This window comes from Coffea arabica, chromosome 5c, assembly GCF_036785885.1.
Source record: "Coffea arabica cultivar ET-39 chromosome 5c, Coffea Arabica ET-39 HiFi, whole genome shotgun sequence".
Taxonomy (NCBI): Eukaryota; Viridiplantae; Streptophyta; class Magnoliopsida; order Gentianales; family Rubiaceae; genus Coffea; species Coffea arabica.
The window spans coordinates 33,162,153-33,184,609 of NC_092319.1; the positions used below are offsets into that span (position 1 = coordinate 33,162,153).

Here is a 22,457-nt window from a genome sequence, read left to right on the forward strand (position 1 = left end):
CTTAATAATATGTAAAAAGTGTCAAAATGCATTACTTAAATTTACAAATATCTAAATATCATATCTGAATGCTAAATTAAAAAATTAAAATTGATAAGTTATTTTGAAAAAAGATGCAGACCTTTTTGACTGATGCTTAGGTTTAAGATTAGGAGCCTAATCTCTTAATTACTTGGGCCAAAACTGGACTTTAAGTGCTTCTAATTTTTCCTTCAATTTTTTTCCCTATGGCTGGCTTCGGTACAAAAACCCATCTTCTGTTTAGTGTAGCCACACCTCCTTGAGTCTTCCCTGAGTCTTCCCTTCATTTTTAGTCGTATCTTCCTCTAACTCTTCCCTTCAATTTTTTTTTCCAATTTCCGTTTCTCACTTTTTTCACCTCCTTCACGGCCAGATAATGAAGAAATTGAAGAGCCGGCCATCACCTTTATTCTTTCTTTTGCTTTCCCTTTCCCGCTGTTGTTGTCTTCCTCCAATAGCCTGCCGTCACCTCTATTTTGAGCCGCAGCCGGACGATGAAGAAATTGAAGAACCGATCGGCTTGTTTCTCCAAATAATCACACCAGAATCTAGAGTGATGCTTAAAAGGTAGTGATGGATCACGCATAAATTGCTGGTATGGTTTTCCCTTTATCCCTACTTTTCCCTAAAACTTGTCTTTGTAGCTAAAAAAGAAAACAAGAAAGCTTGGGAAAAGACTGCAACAGTCGTATAGCTATGGTGGACCATCTTTTGTAATTGTAGGACAATAATACTCTTATATAATTGCACTTTGTGGCTTTTTGTTCTCTGTTTGAATTTTGTTTGGTTTTGTGAAAGGCTCTGCAACAGCCGTAGCTGTGGTGCGATGCCTTTTGTGTCCTTTCGATGTCTGCTCCTTTTTTGTTTAGTTTGGCTTCCCAGTTATTGTTTAAACTTGTTTACCGGTACATATCCGAGTCGAATCCGAGAATTTGGCCATTATCTTGCTACACGATTCTAATTCGGACGATATCGGCTAATTTGGAATGATTCAAATCCGATATGGTGTAATTGGCATTTCGGGTATCGGTATCGGAACAACACCTGCCGTTCCGATTATGACTCGGCCGAGTCGTCTCGGACGAGGCCAAGTTGGCGGACCTTAGGCGAGGGTGTACTTTACCACTCTCATCCTCTCTCTCTCTCTCTCTCTCTCCTGATTACATGATACTTGTTAAATGAATATATATGACTTGCATTTGTACAGGAACATGTTTAACTCGTGAGCACTGAGCGGAAGCATATACCACATCCTATTCGGGTGGGTGATGCCTCTCATACCGACTCAGAATCATAAACAATTCTAAGTCGATTGGAGCGATATCTTATCGACCACTTATACTTCTGGGGACACCCCAACCGATTGGTTAACTTCATAATTCGAGCCGGCAAAGGCTTGGTTGAGAAGATTGGTGAACCTTGAGAAATATTATAGTTTGATCTTTTGAGATCTCGCTTGGCATACTCGAATAGTATCGCCATTTCATGCGTGTTTGGTTCCGAATTCGAGAGGGTGTTAAGTTAGACGGAGGAAGTAAGTGGAACACTACGGTCATGTTACTAGATGTTGTCGCCAACAGCAAAGGTGCTTGGTCCAAGGGGTTCCTCCCTAAATGTTGCACCGTGGAATTAAAATCTAAACAAGACGCATTCTGGTTATATAGCATTCTGTCTAGTCTCTTCCAAATATGCGTATGCCCCCCTCTATTATTACACAATGTGAACTTTGAACCCGAGAATCTAGCATCTTGTACTCCAACCATAGCCATAAATAGAATAAAATCTAAACCTTTCCCTAGACGAAAAGGTAATCCACCTCTCTTTTCCTCCACACTGACAATGACATTGAAATCCCCTATTAGAAACCATGGAGGATCCACAGGATTGTCTACTAATAGAGACGACCAAAGCGATATTCTTTCCTGCTCAGTACGCTTTGCATGCACGAATGAAAAGGCCATAGGGGCAGATAATAGTTGTGACTGGATTTTAATTGACAAATGCTGACTAGATTCACTCATTTGGTCACAAACAAGTGAATTCTGATAAACACCCATAGAGAACTCTCACTATTGACAACACATCTATCCATTCTCAACTGTAAACGTATCAAATGAATACCTATTGGAGACAACTTAGGTTCACAAATAGCAACTAATTGAATGGAAGACTCAACAATTAGACTTTTTAAAAAATGAAAATTTGGGGCATGCGAGATACCCCTAATGTTCTAGAATAAGAAATTAATCATCAGACAAAGCTGCAAAAGAGTTATTGGAAAGTTTTGACTTAGAGCGTAAAGATTGATCACTAGAAAATTGGGCCCGAATACCTTTGTACTTAGGTTGCATGATCATTTTATAGCCCTTCTTCCCTTGAACCTTTTCCTAAACTTGTTGAATAATAGGATCTAAATTAAAAATATCCACAACCAAAGAATCAATGTCCCTCTATGCAACTCCCAACTCACCACGCGGAGACAAATTCCCAGCCCTTTTTTTTGCACTGACAACCTCTTCCTCTTCCACTACTACACCTAACTCTACCCGTGTAAGGTCCCTACGTAGATTACCACCCTCCCCACCAGCCACAGGAGCAATATCAGTTATGACAACCAGAGAAGAAGAGGGCAATTTGACTGGAGTTTCTGGCGAACTGTTATTAGGAAGTACCGATGCATCCAAGGTAACAACGTCACTCCCCAGCTTTGATTTCTAGGTTTGCAAATCCTCAACTACCCCTACAAGAGAATTTGTTGTCTTATCAGAAACCGCACTCGACTGCTGCTCATCATTGCCATCTGGAACTCCGTACTTTCCTTCCCCACTGAGATAGGACCCAAATGTTGCTTCTCTGACATATGCTACACCTCTGTATAAGCAGCAGCAACTTGGTACTGTCGTAACCTCAGCTGTAGTTTTCTGAACCTGCAATTCACTAGGGATAGAAGCCATCATCTTGGGCTGAGAAACCACACGATTATTCTTCATCTCTTCCCTTTCTACCCAAAGTTCTGGATGGAGAAGATGACACATATTCTGATCATGCCCTTGAGAAAGCAATGATAACAATATCATGGGATGTTTTCTAGAACTAGATTCTGCAAAAAAACACTCATGATCCCCATTGCCAATCCATATTCTACTAGGAAATGATTTAATCAAATCAATTTCAACACAAACTCTTGCCACACTTGGACAAGAGCTAGAGGCAGTAGTTGTAACCACGAATAGCGCCTTGCCTACACAACTAACAATTTGAAAAAGACACCCCTTATTAAAGTAGTGTATCGGTAATTTTGGAATTGAAATCATACTGGAATTATTGAAGGCTCCCAATCGACATGAAATGCTGGAGACCACCCAAACACCCTCATTGGCAACCCAAAAACTTACCAAATACCTCTTGTCCAGATTCTGTGGAAATCCACCTCAGTACCCAGCCTAATAAGTACATGTCTAGAATCCAATAATCAACCGAGGCTGTCTCTTTTAAATCAAGTGAATGGAAGAAATTTCTCAAGTCCTCCATCTTTGGCCGTCCCTTAGAGAATTTCCCCACCAATGCGAACTTATATGGAATAGATAGCACCTCCAGATCAACCTTCACCATGGTGAGAAGACATCTTGGCATTGACTTTGAGCGCAGGCTTAGATGACACCAGATTCACAAAGAGCTCTGAGAAGGACTTTTTATTAAAGGTAGGGGAAGTTAGAGCAAATTGCCCTCCGGAAAACTGCCGGAGGGCAACCATGGCTGCCATGCTAAGCAACGAAAACCCTAGTAATTAGAAAACCCTAGAAAGATAGAAATGTTGTGATTTAATATCTCTAAAGTCCCATAATAGTAAGAAAGCATTGAAAAATTGGAATGTCCCAATAGTTTAGATGCATATTCAGGCATATAGATTTCTACATCTAGAAAATAATATAGTAATCGAATCTTTAGATGCAATATTTCATGAAAATAAGTTTTCATTTAAATTTAAAGACAGGGGGTCTAAAATTGAATGAATAAAGAAAATGAAATATCCAAAGAAGCTAATTCTTATAATACTAATACTAAAGTATTAACAAGAGAAAAAGAACAATTGAGAACTAGTAAAAGGAAAAGAATACAAAAAGACTTTGGTCTTGATTTTCAACTTACAATATAGAGGGAGATCCTATAACTATTTCAGAAGTTTTATCATCTTTTTATTCTAATTTTTGAAGAGATACAATTAATGATAAAATGGAATCTTTAATGTCCAATAAAACATAGAATTAGTTGATTTACCTCCAAGTTATGAACAATATGTTGTAAGTAGATATTAAGAAAAAAAATTAAAACTGATGGTACAATAGATAAATATAAAGCTAAACTTGTTGCAAAAAGTTTTAAGCAAAAAGAAAAAATAGATTTCACAATAAGCTATAAGTGGATATTAAGGATAAAATCTAAGCCTGATGGTACAATAGATAAATATAAAGTTAGAGGCTTGTTGCAAAAGATTTTAAACGAAAATAATAAATAGATTTGTTCAACACTTATTCACTAGTCACAAGAGTAACTTCTATATGACTTTTGATAGCCGGAGCAACAATTCATGATTTAAAAATGCGCCAAATGGATGTCAAAGAAAACTTTTCTTAATAGTGATTTAGATGAAAAAATTTATATGGATCAATATGAAGGGTTTATTCAACCTGGTTTAGAAAATAAAGTTTGTAAATTAAATAAATCTTCATATGAACAAAAACAAGAACCTAAACAGTAGCATGAGAAATTTAATCAATAGGTATTGATTAATATCTTTAAGTCAAATAAAAGTGATAAGTATATTTATTATAAATCTTTTATCAACTCTCATGTGATTATATGCTTATATGTTAATGATTTATTGATATTTAGTACTAATGTGCAAGTAATTGGGTTTACAAAGTATTACTTAACAATAATTTTGAAATGCAAGATCTAGGAAAGCCAATATCATACGTTTGTATGAAAACTACTAAAAATACAGAAAGGAATTTTTATTGATCAATCTCACTATATTAAGAAAATATTTAAAAAATTTAATTATTTTGATTGTAAATGGATATGTACACCATTTTATCCTCGTATGACTAAAAATGATTCTGATGTAATGAAACAAAAAAAGTATGCTAGTATAATTGGTAGTTTGAGGCATGCAACTGATTAAATTAGACCTGATATTGCATATGCAACTGGTGCACTTAGTAGGTTCACTATTATAGAGCTAAAGTGCTAAATAACTTGCTCAAATAATAGCTTCAATGTGAGATTCCGAAAATTTTCTTATTTTCTAGGCCTTTATTTTGTTCCTCTACACACATTTTCTATATTTTCTTCAGTATATTAATTTTCTAAGGATTTTATGAGAAAATATGATTTTTAAATCATTTTCCTAAAATAAGTCATTTTCTATGGTAATGGTGGTGTACAGTGGATGTGGGACCCACTAGTGTGATAAGTGTGATGAGTGTGGACAATTAAGTGAAGTTTTTATATATAGGGTTTATATTACTGGGTATTAGAAATTAATTGGAGGTTAGCTAGATGGATTAGTATTAGGAAATAAAAGAATGAGATAACCATTGGAGGAGTGAGGTGTCGCGATACGATTGGATGTTAGACTTTTGACTAGAGCTACCTTACTTTACTAAATCAAATTTTGACCAAATTTTGACCAAATTTTGTTCCATTTTCTACCTTCTTGGCCGGCCATTGAGAGGAAGAAACCAAGGGAGAAAACTTTTTCTTCTACTTTATTTCTTGCTTAATCTTATGTTTCAACCACAACAACTCTAAATTTCTCCATCAAAGTGACTTGTTGAGTTAGCCTAGGGTTATTGGTGGAGCCATTGGTGAAGGAAAGCACTAGCTACCTTATTTCTTGTGGTTTGTAAGGTGAGTTGCCAAGAAATCCCCTCTTTGTAGATAATAATGTTAAATTAGCGGGGTTTGGAGGTTAGATATGTTATATTGTGGAATATTTCATGAGTTATGGTTGAGTTTGACCAATTGTGATATTCATTAGTGATTTTTCTGTTTTACATGGTATATTATGGTTGGCTATGGAACGATGATCTTATATTGGCTTAGATGAGGTTATCTTATGTGAATTGTGGGTTGTTGTGGAAAATTTCAGCTTTTAGAGGAAAATTTCAATTTTAGGGTTTCAATTTTGGGGCTTTGTTATGGTTGATTATTAAGCTTGTAATTGGTTAAGATTTAAGGGTATTGTGACTGTAATGAAGGTATTGATTAGCCTACCAACTGTGTTTGCTCTTGTGATCGTGTTGTGTGAACATTGGTGATAAATGATAGGTTGGAAATGTGAAAATCTAAGGGGAAGTGCTGTCCAATGTTAAGGAGATTTGGTAACCTTGAGTTGGGAGTGATTTTGGGTAGAATTGAAAGGGTTTTGGGGTTATTCATACCTAACACCCACTGTCACTCCATTTTACTTCTTGGTATATTATACTAGTAGTTCATGGTAGTGGCTTGACTCATGCTCGAGTCTCAATTGTGGTTTTCTTACTTGTTCTAGGTCGTGCCGGTGATCCGGGCCCTACGTTTGAAGCAAACTTGTAAACTTGCTTAGTTGACTCGGTGAGTGTACTATTATATGGTTTATTGCTTAAATGACTGTTTGTACTGGTTTATGTGAACTTGGTTGGCTTGAATGAGATGAGAGTGTATTTCATCGCTCTCGTTCTCTTATCTGTACTACTAGCACTGTTTAACTGCGAGTCTATATCTGTGCATGATTTGATATTCTCTGGGGCTACGCCCGACAATTTAACTGTGATATCAGAGCTATTACATATTGGACGTTATTTGAGTCGAGCCGACAAGGGCCTGGGCAATTCAATAACCAACTTCGGGTTCACTGTTAGTTGAGTGGAGTATTATCTCCTCGACCCTGTGATATACGCGAGTATTGCCCTCTTTATTTTTGTGAGGTGTTCGGGCTCGGTAAGAGGGACGATTGGTGGAAGGGATGTGGAGTAAAGTAGAATTTACGGTCTTGTTCCTTTCTTCAAAGGTTGACGGAGTGTCAACGATATGAGATCAAGTACGGCAAGTGGAATGTGGCTCTTGAGAGCCGACTGTATCCTTTTAATCTTGGTTATTGTGATGTAATTTCTTATGTGTTCCTTGACTGAGCATGATTACCTTTGTGCGTCTTGTCGTTATCTCACGAGCGTAAGCTCACCCCCGTTACTTTTGTTTTCCTTACAGGAACCACTTCTAGAATCATGTTTTGAGAAACGGGTTGAGTTAATTAGATATTCTTTTATTCTTTGTATAGCTCCTTGCTAGTTGGAAACCACATGTAACCGCCCAAACACTTTCTTTTGATTTGTACAAATAACACTATGGCTATACTAAGGTATTATCTCATGTTTATATGATGTATATATTATTTGGTATGTACTTGCAATATTGGTGAATACCTATTACCTGTGTTTAGTTTGGATTTGTGCGAGTACGGAATTCGAATAAGGAATAAAAGAATTTGGCGGGGTTACTATTCACCATATCCGGCCAAGAATCCGGCCAAGTTCCAGCTGGATACAAGGCCGGATATACAGGGGACTTTGAGAAACAATTGGGGTTTTGGCCACTGGCCTCAATCGGGCCAGTTCTTGGCCGGATTACTGGCTGGATTGACAGGGGTTTTGGATCCCTTCGTTTTGGGCTCTACCTCCTATCCGGCCGGATAGTGACGTGGCAATCACTGTTCATCTGTGGTTTCATTTTTTTTTCGATTTTTGCGACCGTTGAAGCGTTTGAATGCTATAATATCGGTACGAATATGTATTCTGAGTGTGATAAGTTTTGTAGTCCTGATGAGAATTGGGCAGGCAATCCGCTAACCCCTTTGATTTACCCTAGGGAAAAGTGGGGCTGTCACAGTTGGTATTAGAGCCTAGGTTAGAAATGACTTAGGTGAGTTAGAGATCTATTTCCTAGGACCTGTGAGGATTGTATTAAGGCGCCGTTAAGTGTGATTACCTTGTTTAAGAAGTAAATCTTTGTTATCCTTGTAGGTTATAGCTGGAACAAGTGGAGAGGGCGGAGGTGAGCCACCTCGGAGGCGCCCACGAGTCATCGATTACCAAAAGAGGCCCGGAGGTCCGATTCGGCTTTGGTATTCTACTAGTCGGACCCGTCGCTGTAATCGTTGCTAGCATTACTCTTACGTTGACCATGTAGTCGTGGCGGTACTAGACAAAAGAAGGACGCTTAGATGTGCCGCCGCCAAGGATCACATTGAGACGCTTAGACTGAGGGCCATCATGAGGATGCAAGCCGATCGGATTGGGGAGCTCCAGGGGGACATAACCATGGAGCAAGAGCGAATGAACGCTCTTAGAGAGCAGTTGCACGTGGCTACTGACCACCTTACAAGGGTGGTCAGGGAAGTTTGAGACCGATCCGGAGGTATCATTAACAAGTGTGAGGCGCTCATCCATGGGGTGATCGGCACTAATGTACAAGTGGAAGTTTCGGGTAGTGGAACTCATGAAGAGGGGAGCACACCTAGTTCTAGCCAAGGGGGAGAGTCCGTGGGTTCGGTTGGGAATTAGGTTAGAACTCCTTTGAGCTATGTTTTGATCTCATGAGGGGAATAGTTAGGGAAAACTCTTAGTTAGTTGCTTTTGTATTTTGGCCTAACTTTGTATATTATCTTTTTGGAGGACCCCCTTAGTTTCATGGGATTACTTTTATATGTACTTGACTGACTGCTTCTGTATGACCGTTTGAAATAATTATGTGTTCTATGTATAAATGCTTTATGTGTATATATGTCTTATGTGGTGTTTACTTTTGGTTATTTGTTCATGTTTACATGTCTATGTTTATGTGCCCCTTTAACATTATATTTTTGCCTCGACTTTAGTTTGACTTAAATCAATGGAGGTCACTCGTAGTGGACGAGGCCGAGGGCGTGGAGTTAGGCAACCCACGACTGAAGGGGGTACTGGGGAAACCACGTCTGAACCAACCTAGGGTTGATCCTAATATCCAAATAGCTGCTACTATTCAGCGAATGACTGACTTGTTAGCCTACGTAGTGCAACACCAGGGCCAACATCCTATCCAGCAATCTGGGAACCCTGGCAATCCCGTTGAAAGTGAGGATCGAGCTCTCGAGAGGTTCCAAAAATTCTCCCCACCAAAGTTTCTAGGAGAGCCAGATCTTGATGTGGCCGAGAGCTGGTTGGAAAAGATGGTGTATATCTTTGCAACCTTACATTACTCAGAGGAAAGACACGTTATTTTCGCTATTTTCTAACTAGAAGGGGTCGCTCGTTCTTGGTGGAATGTGATACGAACCAAGTGGGAAAGGGAGCAGATGCCAAGAACGTGGGTGAACTTCATGAGAGAGTTCAACGCTAAGTACTTTCCGCCCTTGGTCCAGGAAAAGAAGGAGGACGAGTTTATCTGACTTCGCCAAGGAACTCAATCTGTGGCTGAGTACGAGAGCCAGTTGACCCAACTATCCAAGTTTGCCACTGAACTTATTATGACCGAACAAAGGAGGGTGCGACGTTTTATTCAGGGGCTCAATGTGGAAATTCAGAAAGACTTGGCCGTGGCCCAAATAAACACATTCAGTGACACTGTGGAGAAAGCTTTGCGAGCTAAGAATGCAAGGTTTCAAGTTAGGAACTTCCAGGTGAGAAAGCAGGGATTCACTGGAAGTAGCTCTACCCAGGGAGGTAAGAGTACCCTTCCCAAATTTGAAAGGGGAGCCGGAGGAGGAAGGCTACTAAGAGCAGCGAGAGGGACTCTGCCAAGAGGCGGTCAAACTGGACGAGACCAACAGAGGAGTGCCTCACAGGGGAGTTCCGCTACTATTTCTCGTGGTCCATGTGGATTCTGTGGGAAGCCAAACCACACGGAGGAAACTTGTTGGAGAAAGAAGAGGAAATGGTTACGCTGTGAGAGTGCGGAGCATCCGATAGCCAACTGTCCGGTCCAACCTCGAGAGGCGAGAGGAACTACACAATCATCAAAGGCTAATTCGAGGCAGTCGAGGATGGAAGGGACAAAATCGAAGGTGCCTGCTAGGGTGTACTCTCTCGAGCAATGTCCGGTCCCAGATTCTGCGGAGGTGGTGGAAGGTACGATCCCTGTCTTCCACCGTCTAGTTAGGATTTTGATAGACCCCCCATGCCACCCATTCCTTTGTTAACCCCGAATTCATGTGTGGAATTGAAATAACCCCTGTTAACCTGCCATATGATTTGGAAGTGAGTACTCCTACGGAGAACCAGTGTTTGACTACTTGTAAAATGTATGCAAATTATGAGATTTGCGTATGAGAGAGAAAGCTATTGGAAAATATTATAAGTTTGGCTATTAAGGGGTACGATGTGATTTTGGGTATGGACTGATTAGTTAGGTATGATGCCCAACTTGATTGTAAGAGAAAAGTAGTGAAATTTCGTATACCGGGGGAGGCGACTTTAAGACTAGATGTGAGGGATAGTCTAGCCTCATCTATATTGATTTCAGGTATTCGGGCTAGAAAACTACTGAGTAAAGGGGCACAAGGGTTTCTAGCTTTCCTTATTAACACTCCCACCGATAAGTTGAAGATAGAAGATGTACCAGTAGTGGGTGAATATCCGGATGTGTTTCCTGACGAATTAGTAAATCTACCTTCGGAGCGAGAAATAGAATTTGAGATTAACCTATTACCGGGGACGTCACCTATCTCTAAAATCCCATATCGAATGGCACCTGCTAAACTCAAGGAGTTGAGGTTGCAGTTGCAAGATCTGTTGGAGCGAGGGTTTATCCGTGAGAGTGGATCTCCTTGGAGGGCACCCGTTCTCTTTGTCAAGAAAAAGGATGGGATCTTGAGATTGTGTATAGACTACCGGGAATTGAATAACGTGACCATTAAGAATAAATACCCACTATCCCACATTGATGAGTTGTTTGACCAGTTGCAAGGGGCAGTTGTCTTCTCAAAGCTAGATCTCCGATAGGGGTACTACCAATTATTGATTGGGAAGAAAGATGTGCCTAAAACTGCCTTCAATTCTAGGTATAGGCATTTCGAATTTGCCGTTATGCCCTTTGGACTGACCAATGCCCCTGCCGCTTTTATGGACTTAATGCATCAGGTTTTCAAACCCTATCTAGACCGATTTGTCGTTGTGTTTATCGATGACATTTTGGTCTACTCAAAAACTCGAGAGGAGCATGTGCAACACCTGAAGTTGGACTGACAAACCTTGAGAGATCATCAGTTATATACCAAATTTAGTACGTGTGAATTCTGGATGGAGAAGGTTTCTTTCTTAGGGCATATGATTTCGAAAGAGGGAACTGCTGTAGACCCGGCAAAGGTGGAGGCAATGACTAAGTGGAAGAGACTTGAAAGTCCCACCGCGATTCGAAGCTTCTTAGGGTTGGCAGGTTACTACCGTTAGTTTATTAAAGATTTCTCGAAACTTGCCAGTCCTTTAATCGATTTGACAAAGAAAAATGGTCGGTATCTGCGGGATGCCCGGTGTGAGAATAGTTTTAGGAATTGAAGCGAAGGTTAACCATGGCCCCTATTCTGGCCTTGCCTAATGATAAGAACAATTTCACTGTTTATATTGATGCTTCGAGGGAAGGCTTGGGGTGTGTATTGATGTAAAATAAGAATGTGATAGCCTTTGCCTCTAGGAAATTGAAAAATCACGAGCAAAACTATCCCACCCATGACTTGGAGCTAGCTGCAGTTGTTTTTGCACTGAAAAAGTGGAGACACTACCTGTATGGGGTAACCTTTGAAATCTATTCCGACCATAAGAGGCTTAAGTCCTCTTCTCCCAAAAGGAGTTAAATATAAGGCAACGCCGATGGATGGAATTCTTAGAAGATTATGACTACACAATCAACTACCATCCCGGTAAGGCTAACGTAGTAGCTGATGCCCTAAGTCGAAAGGCTCAAATATCTGGGCTGATGGTCAAGGAGTGAGAAATGTTAGGAGCCGTTGGTGAGTGGAATCCTAAGTTGAAACGTAAAAAGATAACCTTTGAAAGTATCCGTGTGACATCCACTCTATTGGGTCGAATCAAAGAAGCCCAAACTGAGGATCCGATGCTTCAGAAGTGGGTGAAAAAAGTGGAAAGGGGGAAATTTCTGATTTTAACCTGAGTTCTAGGGAGTTTTGAGATTCAAGAATCGAATAGTGGTGCCTAGGGATGAGAATTTGAAAAGGGAGATTCTGGAGGAAGCCCATCGATCAAAATACACAATCCATCCGGGTAGTAATAAGATGTATCAGGACCTATGACGGTTGTACTGGTGCGATAAGATGAAGAGGAAGATTGCTTAATACGTACAAGCCTGTCTAGTCTGCCAGCAGGTTAAGGTTGAACACCAATAACCTTCTGGATTACTGCAACCTTTTGAGATACCTGAATGGAAGTGAGAGTATATTACGATGGACTTTGTTTCGGGACTACCAAGGACACAAAAGGGACATGATGCCGTTTGGGTGATCGTTGATCGGTTAACCAAATCGACTTATTTCTTGCCTGTGAATATGAAGTATTCCATGGACAAGTTGGCTCGGTTGTATATGAAAGAAATTGTGAGGTTACATGGAGTTACAGTGAGTATAGTTTCCGACCGAGACCCTCGATTTGTGTCGAAATTTTGGCAAAAGTTTCAAGAGAACTTAGGAACTAAACTCAACCTTAGTACTACTTATCACCCCCAGACAGATGGACAGTCGAAACAAACAATTCAGACCCTTGAGGATATGTTAAGGACTTGTGTCTTAGACTTTGGGGGTAATTGGGGCCAACATATGATTTTAGTAGAGTTCGCCTATAATAACAATTACCATTCGTCCATTCAAATGACACCGTATGAGGCTTTCTATGGACAGAAGTGTCGTTCACCTATATATTGGGATGAAGTAGGGGAAAAGAAGGTCTTGGACCCAACAGTCATTCCATGGATGCAGAATGCTCAAGAAAAAGTTAAGTTGATACGTCAGAAACTCCAAACAACTCAAATTCGCCAAAAGAGCTACGCGGACAATCGAAGGAAAGATTTGGAGTTTGAAGTTGGAGACTGTATTTTCCTTAAGATTACACCATTACGAAGCGTTACTGCGGGTAGAGGAAAGAAACTTCAACCAAGATTCGTAAGACCTTTCACGATTCTTCAACGAGTTGGGAAAGTGGTGTACCGACTCGAATTACCACCAAGTTTGTTCCGGATACACGACGTCTTTCACGTGTCAATACTTAAGAAGTACTACCCTGACCCAACCCATATTGTTCAACCTGAGGAGATTGAGATAGATGAACCACTTACCTACGAAGAGAAACCTGTGCGTTTACTCGATTGAAAGGTTAAGGACCTGAGAAATAAACAAATTTCATTGGTGAAAATCTTATGGAGAAATCATGGAGTAGGGGAAGCGACCTGGGAGATGGAGGAGGAGATGCTACAGAAATACCCTAAATTGTTTGTTAATCCAGGTGAGAAATTTCGAGGACGAAATTCTTCAAGGGGGAGAGAGTGTGAGATTCCGAAAATTTTCTTATTTTCTATGCCTTTATTTTGTTCCTCTGCACACATTTTCAGTATTTTCTTCAGTATATTAATTTTCTAAGAATTTTTATGAGAAAATATGATTTTTAAATCATTTTCCTAAAATAAGTCCTTTTCTGTGGTAATGGTGGTGTACAGTGGATATGGGATCTACTAGTGCGATAAGTGTGATGAGTATAGATAATTAAGTGAAATTTTTATATATAGGGATTATATTACTGAGTATTAGAAATTAATTGGAGGTTAGCTAGATGGATTAGTATTAGGAGATAAAAGAATGAGATAACCATTGGAGGAGCGAGGTGTCGCGATACGATTGGATGTTGGACTTTTGACTAGAGTTACCTTACTTTACTAAATCAAATTTTAACCAAATTTTGTTCCATTTTCTACCTTCTTGGCCGGCCATTGAGAGGAGAGAAACCAGGGAGAAAATTTCTTCTTCTACTTCATTTCTTGCTTAATCTTGTGTTTCAACCACAACAACTCTAAATTTCTCCATCAAAGTGACTTGTTGAGTTAGCCTAGGGTTATTGGTGAATCCATTGGTGAAGGAAAAGCATTAGGTATCTTATTTCTTGTGGTTTGTAAGGTGAGTTGCCAAGAAATCCCCTCTTTATAGCTAATAATGTTAAATTAGCGGGGTTTGGAGGTTAGATATGTTATATTGTGGAATATTTCATGAGTTATGGTTGAGTTTGACCAATTGTCATATTCATTAGTGATTTTCTGTTTTATATGGTATATTGTGGTTGGCTATGGAATGATGATCTTATTTGGCTTAGATGAGGTTATCTTATGTGAATTGTGGGTTGTTGTGGAAAATTTCAGCTTTTAGAGGAAAATTTCAGTTTTAGCAATTTTGGGGCTTTGTTATGGTTGATTATTAAGTTTGTAATTGGTTAAGATTTAAGGGTATTGTGACTGTAATGAAGGTATTGATTAGCCTACCAACTGTGTTTGCTCTTGTGATCGTGTTGTGTGAACATTGGTGATAAATGATAGGTTGGAAATGTGAAAATCTAAGGGGAAGTGCTGTCCAATGTTAAGGAGATTTGGTAACCTTGAGTTGGGAGTGATTTTGGGTAGAATTGAAAGGGTTTTGGGGTTATTCATACCTAACACCCACTGTCACTCCATTTTACTTCTTGGTATATTATACTAGTATTTCATGGTAGTGGCTTGACTCATGCTCGAGTCTCAATTGTTGTTTTGTTACTTGTTCTAGGTCGTGCCAGTGATCCGGGGCCTACGTCTGAAGCAAACTTGTGAACTTGCTTATTTGACTCGGTGAGTGTACCATTATATGGTTTATTGCTTAAATAACTGTTTGTACTGGTTTATGTGAACTTGGTTGGCTTGAATGAGATGAGAGTGTATTTCATCGCTCTCGTTCTCTTATCTGTACTACTAGCACTGTTTAACTGCGAGTCTATATCTGTGCATGATTTGATATTCTCTAGGGCGACGCCCGACAATTTAACTGTGATATCGAAGCTCATACCTATTGGACGTTATTTGAGTCGAATCGGCAAGGGCCTGGGCGATTCAATAACCAATTTTGGGTTCACTGTTAGTCGAGTGGAGTACTATTTCCTCGACCCTGTGGTATACTCGAGTATTGCCCTCTTCATTTTTGTGAGGTGTTCAGGCCCGGTAAGGGGGACGATTGGTGGAACGGATGTGGAGTAAAGTGGAATCTACGGTCTTGTTCCTTTCTTCAAAGGTTGACGGAGTGTCAACGATATGAAATCAAGTACGGCAAGTGGAATGTGGCTCTTGAGAGCCGACTGTATCCTTTTAATCTTGGTTATTGTGATGTAATCTCTTATGTGTTCCTTGACTGAGCATGATTACCTTTGTGCATCTTGTTGGTACCTCAGGAGCGTAAGCTCGCCCCCGTTACTTTTGTTTTCCTTATAGGAACCACTTCTGGAACCATGTTTTGAGAAATGGGTTGAGTTAATTAGATATTCTTTTGTTCTTCGTATAGCTCCTCGCTAGTTGGAAACCACATGTAACCGCCCAAACACTTTCTTTTGATTTGTACAAGTAACACTATGGCTATACTAAGGTATTATCTCATGTTTATATGATGTATATATTATTTGGTATGTAATTGCAATATTGGTGAATACCTGTTACCTGTGTTTAGTTTGGATTTGTGCGAGTACGGAATTCGAATGAGGAAGAAAAGAATTTGGCGGGGTTACTGTTCACCATATCCGGCCAAGAATCCAGCCAAGTTCCAGCCGGATACAAGGCCGGATATGCAGGGGACTTTGAGAAAAAAATTGGGGTTTTGGCCACTGGCCTCAATTTGGCCAGAGCAATCCGGCCAGTTCTTGGCCGGACTGACAGGGGTTTTGGATCCCTTCGTTTTGGGCTACTGCCCCCTATCCGGCCTAGAATCCTGCCGACAATCTGGCCAGATTCCGGCCGAATAGTGACGTGGCAGTCACTGTTCATCTGTGGCTTTATTTTTTTCGATTTTTGCGACTGTTGAAGCGTTCAAACGCTATAATATCGATACGAATGTGTATTTTGAGTGTGATAAGTTTCGTAGTCCTGACGAGAGTTGGGCAGGCAGTCCGCTAACCCCTTTGGTTCACCCTAGGGAAAAGTGGGGCTGTCACATTCAATTAACCAAATAATGAACACTAACAATTATAGAAAATTCAACCAAACCCAAGGTATAAACTTTAGAAACACATAATAAACATAAAATCCAAAACTTGTATATTAACTAAACTTGGAATCAAGTACAAAAGATAAAGAGTTGGAAAGGAATGTAATTCTTGTCACATGAGTTCATCTCCTTGCCTTCTTCATCCTCCAAAGTCTTCTTTTTTTTTCCGAAACGATATTAGTAATATATTGATCATCATCTAAACTTTACACTTGGAGCAAAGGCCCCTCATTTCTTTACAAAAAGTGCTTAGCAGCATAGAGGATTGAACCATTCCTCATCATGTATAATGCCTAAAGCATAATTACCAACTCTAATGCTAATATGATTATCAACTTTAGATATAGCACATATGAAACAGAGCTTTCAAGCTAAGAATATCATCAACTAGAGTATACAATTTGATGTTAGAAGCTCTTTCGGAACAGATTTGCTGAATGAGTTGCTTGTTACAGCTCTGTATGATGACTTTCCTCCAGCCATTGACTGCTAATTTACTCATAACTAGCTTGATAGCCTCAACTTCGTCAAATTGTGGACAATTGTAACTTCTTTCATGCATTGCCCAAGCTGCGACAACAACATTTCCTTCAGTCATAGTAGTCACCCCTATTCCAACCTCTTTGCTTTTCGGTCTTCTTAGTGCAGCAATCTTCACTTGAATCATCTCTGCATTCTCCACTTCTATTCTTTGAATCTGTTTTGCCGCTGTTTCTGTTGTGCTCAACTGCTCTTTGTCTTTGTTTGCTTCGCAGAACTCTATCCACTCTTGAGCTTTCTGATTTGTTGTCAATGCATGCCTTTGTTTGTTGTTGAATTCCCACTCGTTCCTGCTTTTCCATACTTGCCATAAAATGTTAACTGTTAGACGAAGATGTTCATCACCAGCCTGCCTAGATCTAGCTCCTGCAATTTCATTCCACCAGTCCTTGAAACAGCCTTGTTTATCCCTAGCACCCTCCCACTGTACTGGTGCTATCTGCCATACCTGCTTGGCCTGTCTGCAGTTCAGGAGCACATGTTCCACAGTCTCCACCCCTTCTCCACAGACTTTACAGATGGGATCTCCTTTTTGCGTTCTACTAAAAATTACTTCATTGACTGGGAGAGCATTGTTGATGCATTTCCACATGAAGGTCTTCAGTTTATGCTTGATGTTTAGTTTCCATAGGCAAGACCACATCTGTTTTGATGTATTGTGTACACTTGTGCCTGCCCCATCATAGCCATTCCTTTCCTTCTCTTTCATGAGTACCTTATATCCTGTGTTCACTGTGTATTGCCCTGTTGAAGAATGTATCCAGAAGTTACTATCCTCCTTACCTGCTAAGCTGATAGGAATACTTAGGATCTTTTTTGCATCCCTACCATTAAACGTTCGGAGCACTGCCACTCTATTCCATCTCTTCTGAGTGATTAAGTCCTGTACTTTCTGCATTTTGCTTTCTGGGGGTTTAGGTGTTGAGGGTCTTCCATCTTTGTTCCCTACTATCCACTTATCCTCCCAAATGTCCGTACTAAGACCATTTCCAATTTTCCTCCAGGTGCCTTCCTCAACCTGCTGCGTAGCTCCCATTAGACTCTGCCAGATCCAAGAAGTATTCTGAGGGCGCTTACACTTGAATATGGAACCAGTAGGATAGTATTTGGCTTTCAGAACCTCAGAGACGAGCAAATTTGGGTTTACTAGAAATCTCCATATCTGCTTGCCTAGCAAAGCTCTGTTGAAGTTGACCAAATCTTTCCAAGTCCTCCCTGGCTCTTTTTTTGAGTAATTCTCTTCCAGGAGCATAGGTGCATCTTGTCCTTTCCATTATTGTCTTCCCACCAGTAACTTGCCATCAGTGAACTGAGCTTCTTACACAGCTTCAGAGGCAATTTGAAGCATGATATAGCATATGTAGGCATTGCTTGAGTCACTGCTTTTAACAAGACCTCCTTCCCTGCTTGGCTTAACAACTTATGCTTCCAGCTTCCCAGATTCTTTTTAATATTGTCTCTGATGAAACCAAAGATTTGGTCCTTTGTTCTTGTTATCACCATTGGGAGTCCCGAGTACTTGCCTTGGTTGACCATCTGGATATTCCCCATTCTGCAACATACTTCTAACTTTTTGCTGTGTCCCATGTTTTTTACTGAAGAAAACAGAAGACTTCTCTAGGTTGATCAACTGTCCAGAGCTCTTCTCATAGGCCTCCAGGATCCTCCTTAGCTTCTCAGCATGCTTGGTGTCTGCCTTACAAAATATTAATGAGCCATCTGCAAAAAATAGATGTGTTAGTCTAGGTCCATTCCTGCTGATTTTGAGTCCAGTAAACTTCTTGTTCTCTTCAGCTCTTTTCAGCAGGTTTGAGAAGCCTTCTGAGCATAGTAGGAAGAGATATGGTAAGAGGGGGTCACCCTGTCTTATTCCTCTTTCTGGTACTACAAACTCCTTCACCTCACCATTTATGTTGAAGGAATAACAGACAGATTCAATGCATTTCATGATCCAGCTAATCCACTTGCTGCTAAAGCCCATTTTTTCCATCATGTCCCTCAAAAAGTGCCACTCCACTCTATCGTAAGCTTTAGACATGTCTAGCTTAACAGTCATGTACCCCTCCTTCCCATACCTTTTGTTTTTCAGGAAATGCAAGTATTCATGAGTTATGATGACATTGTCTAGGATTTGTCTACCAGGAATGAATGCAGACTGGGTTTTACTGATACAAAAACTTAACACACCTTTAAGCCTATTAGCTAGTATTTTGGAAATAATTTTATATAACACATTACACAAGCTAATAGGCCTATAATGCTTTAGGTTGATAGGACCTTTAACTTTAGGTATGAGGGAGATTAAGGTATGATTCAGAGCTCTAGGCAAGGAATTGGAATGGAAAAAACTTTGGATAGCCTGGACTACATCATGTTTAATAATACACCAGAATTTCTGGAAAAAAATAGGGGACATACCAACCATTCCTGGAGCTGTTTCAGGAGACATAGAGAAAAGGGCTGATCTGATTTCTTCTTCATGCGCACCTCTAGTCAGTTGATCGTTCATGCTAGCTGTAATGGTGGGTGGAATACCTCTAAGGATCTCCTCAGCACTACCATTCCCCTTACTTGTGAAGAGCTGCCTGTAGAAATCTGCAACTTCCTCACCCAACTCCTGCTCATTCTCAGTCTAGGAACCATCCTCTCTTTGTAGATTCAACATTCTGTTTCTCCTCCTCCTCCCCTTCACATGGGCATTAAAGAATTTAGTGTTCTTATCCCCCTATTTTATCCAGTTTAGTCTTGCTTTTTGGTGCTAGTACAATTCCTCCTCCTTGTAAGCCTCCTTTAATTGTTCTTTCAGGTCCACTGTCTCTCTTCTAGTGTCCGCACGAGTGCTATACTGAAGCTTCTCCAGCTGACTTTTGATCTAATCAATTTTCTTTTTAGCATTATAATTGGAGTTGTTCCTCCATTTTAATAATTCAATCCTGCAATTTCTGATTTTGCATTTGACCCTGAACATTCTTGATCCCATGCATTTCTGATCACATTTTGGATACCTTCTTTCTTTAGCCATCTCCTGTCAAAGTAAAATCTTTTTTTCCTCTTCCTAGCCTCTGGATTTGTATCTATCATCAGCATGCTATGATCTGACACAAAGGTATCAACGTGTGTGCATTTAACTTTGTCAAAAACTAAGGACCAGTCTAAGCTACATAACCCTCTATCAAGTCTCTCTCTGACTTCCTCTACCTCCTCCCAATTGTTGCTCTAGGTCCAAGGGTTCCTCTCAAAACCAATGTCAATCATCTGGTTGTTATTTATGAAGTTTTTGAAGTCAGAAAAACTCTTCTCTTCCCTCCATCTACCTCCCCACTTCTCCTTATTAGAGAGGATATCATTGAAGTCTCCTGCTATAATCCATCTTCCTCCCCACAGCTGTTTCCTATCCTGTATCACTTTCCATTGACTTTTCTTGATCAGCTTATCATAGCTTGCATATATTCCAATAAACAACCATGCTGTCTTTGTTTCAAAATCTTCCACGTGAGCTTCTATAGTGAAGGCAGTTTTGAGTATCTCTTTGATTTTTACTTCATCTTTCCACATCAGTGTCATGCCCCTCGACCTATTCATTGACTCTACTACACAACTATTCTCAAAATTCAATTTCTCTCTTACCCTATCCATGTATCTTTCTCTATTTTTGGTTTCACTCAAGAACAACATACTTGGGGAGAGGAGGTTGGAAACCTCCCTCAGATGGGGAATTGTCATGGTGCTCCCAACACCTTGGCAATTTCACACCGGAACCTTCATTGGGGTTTGGGGGCCCAGAATAGGTTGGTCCCCTCCTCTTCTTTCTCCTGTACATTAGAGCAAATCTCAGAACATCCTTTGTTTTTTTTTCCCTCTATCTCCCTTCCTTCAGCATCTTTCATTTCCTCATCACATAACTAAAATTTCATTTCCTCCTGCGTATTTGATATTGATGCAGATCTCCTTTAGGGGAGTTCTTCTTTTCGAAGGAGATCTTAGCTGCTTCTTCAATCTCCTATTCTGTCTTGTAACAGCTTCTTTCTTCTTATCCTCTACCATAAGATCTAGTAGGGTGATATCACTTGTATTATCCTCAATTGTTCCTCCTGCCTCCTGGTTCTCAATTCCTTTTACTTTTTCCATTTTCTTATCCTTCCCATCTTTTAGTCCCTCTTGTTGAGGGGGTTCCTTCATCTCCGTACTGGTAGTAACCTCCTTCCTACTTGAGACCATGCTTAGTCCCCTTCCCTCTGTCTTCTCAGCCTCCATGTTTAGCTTGTAAAGAGAGGCTACAATAGTTGCTTCCTCATCCTGCCTGTTCCCCATAGCCTTAGGGGCTATAATTGGTTGACTCACACCAGAATTGTCCTCTTTTCCATGTTTGTTAACCTGTTCCTACATCTCTGTTGCATGACTTGATGAGCCTGCTAGATCTGCTAATGGTACATGGCTGCTCTGACTTGGGTCCTGTTGTCTTTGTTTCACTACTTCCACCCAGTTCCTATTATGTAGCCTCCAGTGGTGTTTGTCGCTGGTCCCTCTCTTAACCAGAGGTTCTTTTTGGGGTGAGCTTCTACTATTCCCAGCTCTTATCCACGTACCATACTGATTTTCTAGGTGCCCTCTATTTATAAGGACCAATCTCTTGCAATTTCTCTCGCAATGTCCCATAATTTCACAGTTGTAGCAGAAATCTGGACACCTCTCGTACTTGAAACTCACCCATTTTGTAGAACCTTCCACCTTGACTATTGTCCCCCTTAGTAATGGTTGAGAGATATCAGCCACCACTAGTAGCTTAATATGTCTTCCTTCTTTACTACCCGTCTGGGGGATGATAACCTCATTAACTCGGCTAAACACAGCTCCAATTTTTCTACCCACCTCCTCGGACATCCAGTGGACCGGGAGGTTCCAAATTTGCACCCACAGAAGGGCCTTGTTAAAAGCATTTTCATCCTCTTCGATACCTTCAAACCACCTATTCATAACTAGAAGCTGGCTATCCATCATCCATGGTCCTCCCCCTAGGATCCTTTCCCTTTCTTGCTCCCCATGGATGAGGAACTGAAAGAAGTTAGGCCCTAGTTCAACCACTTTGAGGTCTTTTGGATAACCCCAAGCTGCTGTAACAAAACTCTTCACACCCATGTAGTTCACTATATTCTCACCTTTAAATTTCCCAAAGAGACTCAGCTGGCATTCTTTCACCCCTAGGTTAACTTCCTCTCTGTCCAAGCAAGCCCCACCTAGCTCCTTGCTTGAGAGCGCAAACTTCCCTAGGATCTCAGCCAAATCCTCAGCCATGGAGTCACCAAGGGATCCTTGGGTATTCCACCAACCAAGAGTTGCCGAGCACTAAGTTACTGACTGGAGCTGTAAAAGAAGGCAGAAAACACAAAACAACCAGAGCCTCACAGAGAAGTGAAGCAAAGAAAGACGAAATGCAGAAACGAAAAGCACAAGAAAACTAAAAAGCAAGGTAAGTCAAATCCATACTGTTAAGACTAGAAAATCTAAAGCTTACTCTACCCATTCGAAGGCCCTCGCACTTCTGATTCACTTCCATGTTCTTATCTTTTTCACACCTGCTGCCAGGTAGGAGACCCAACAAAATTACCTCGTG

General features: G+C 40.4%; 1 protein-coding gene across 1 annotated transcript; it reads right to left on the reverse strand.

Moving 5' to 3' along the window:
* Nucleotides 1–21,226: 21,226 nt before the first annotated feature.
* Nucleotides 21,227–22,138, reverse strand: LOC140007271 (uncharacterized). The gene has a single exon (XM_072049982.1). The coding sequence runs from the start codon at nucleotides 22,136–22,138 to the stop codon at nucleotides 21,227–21,229; it is 912 nt and encodes a 303-aa protein (XP_071906083.1).
* Between the last annotated feature and the right edge of the window lie 319 nt (nucleotides 22,139–22,457).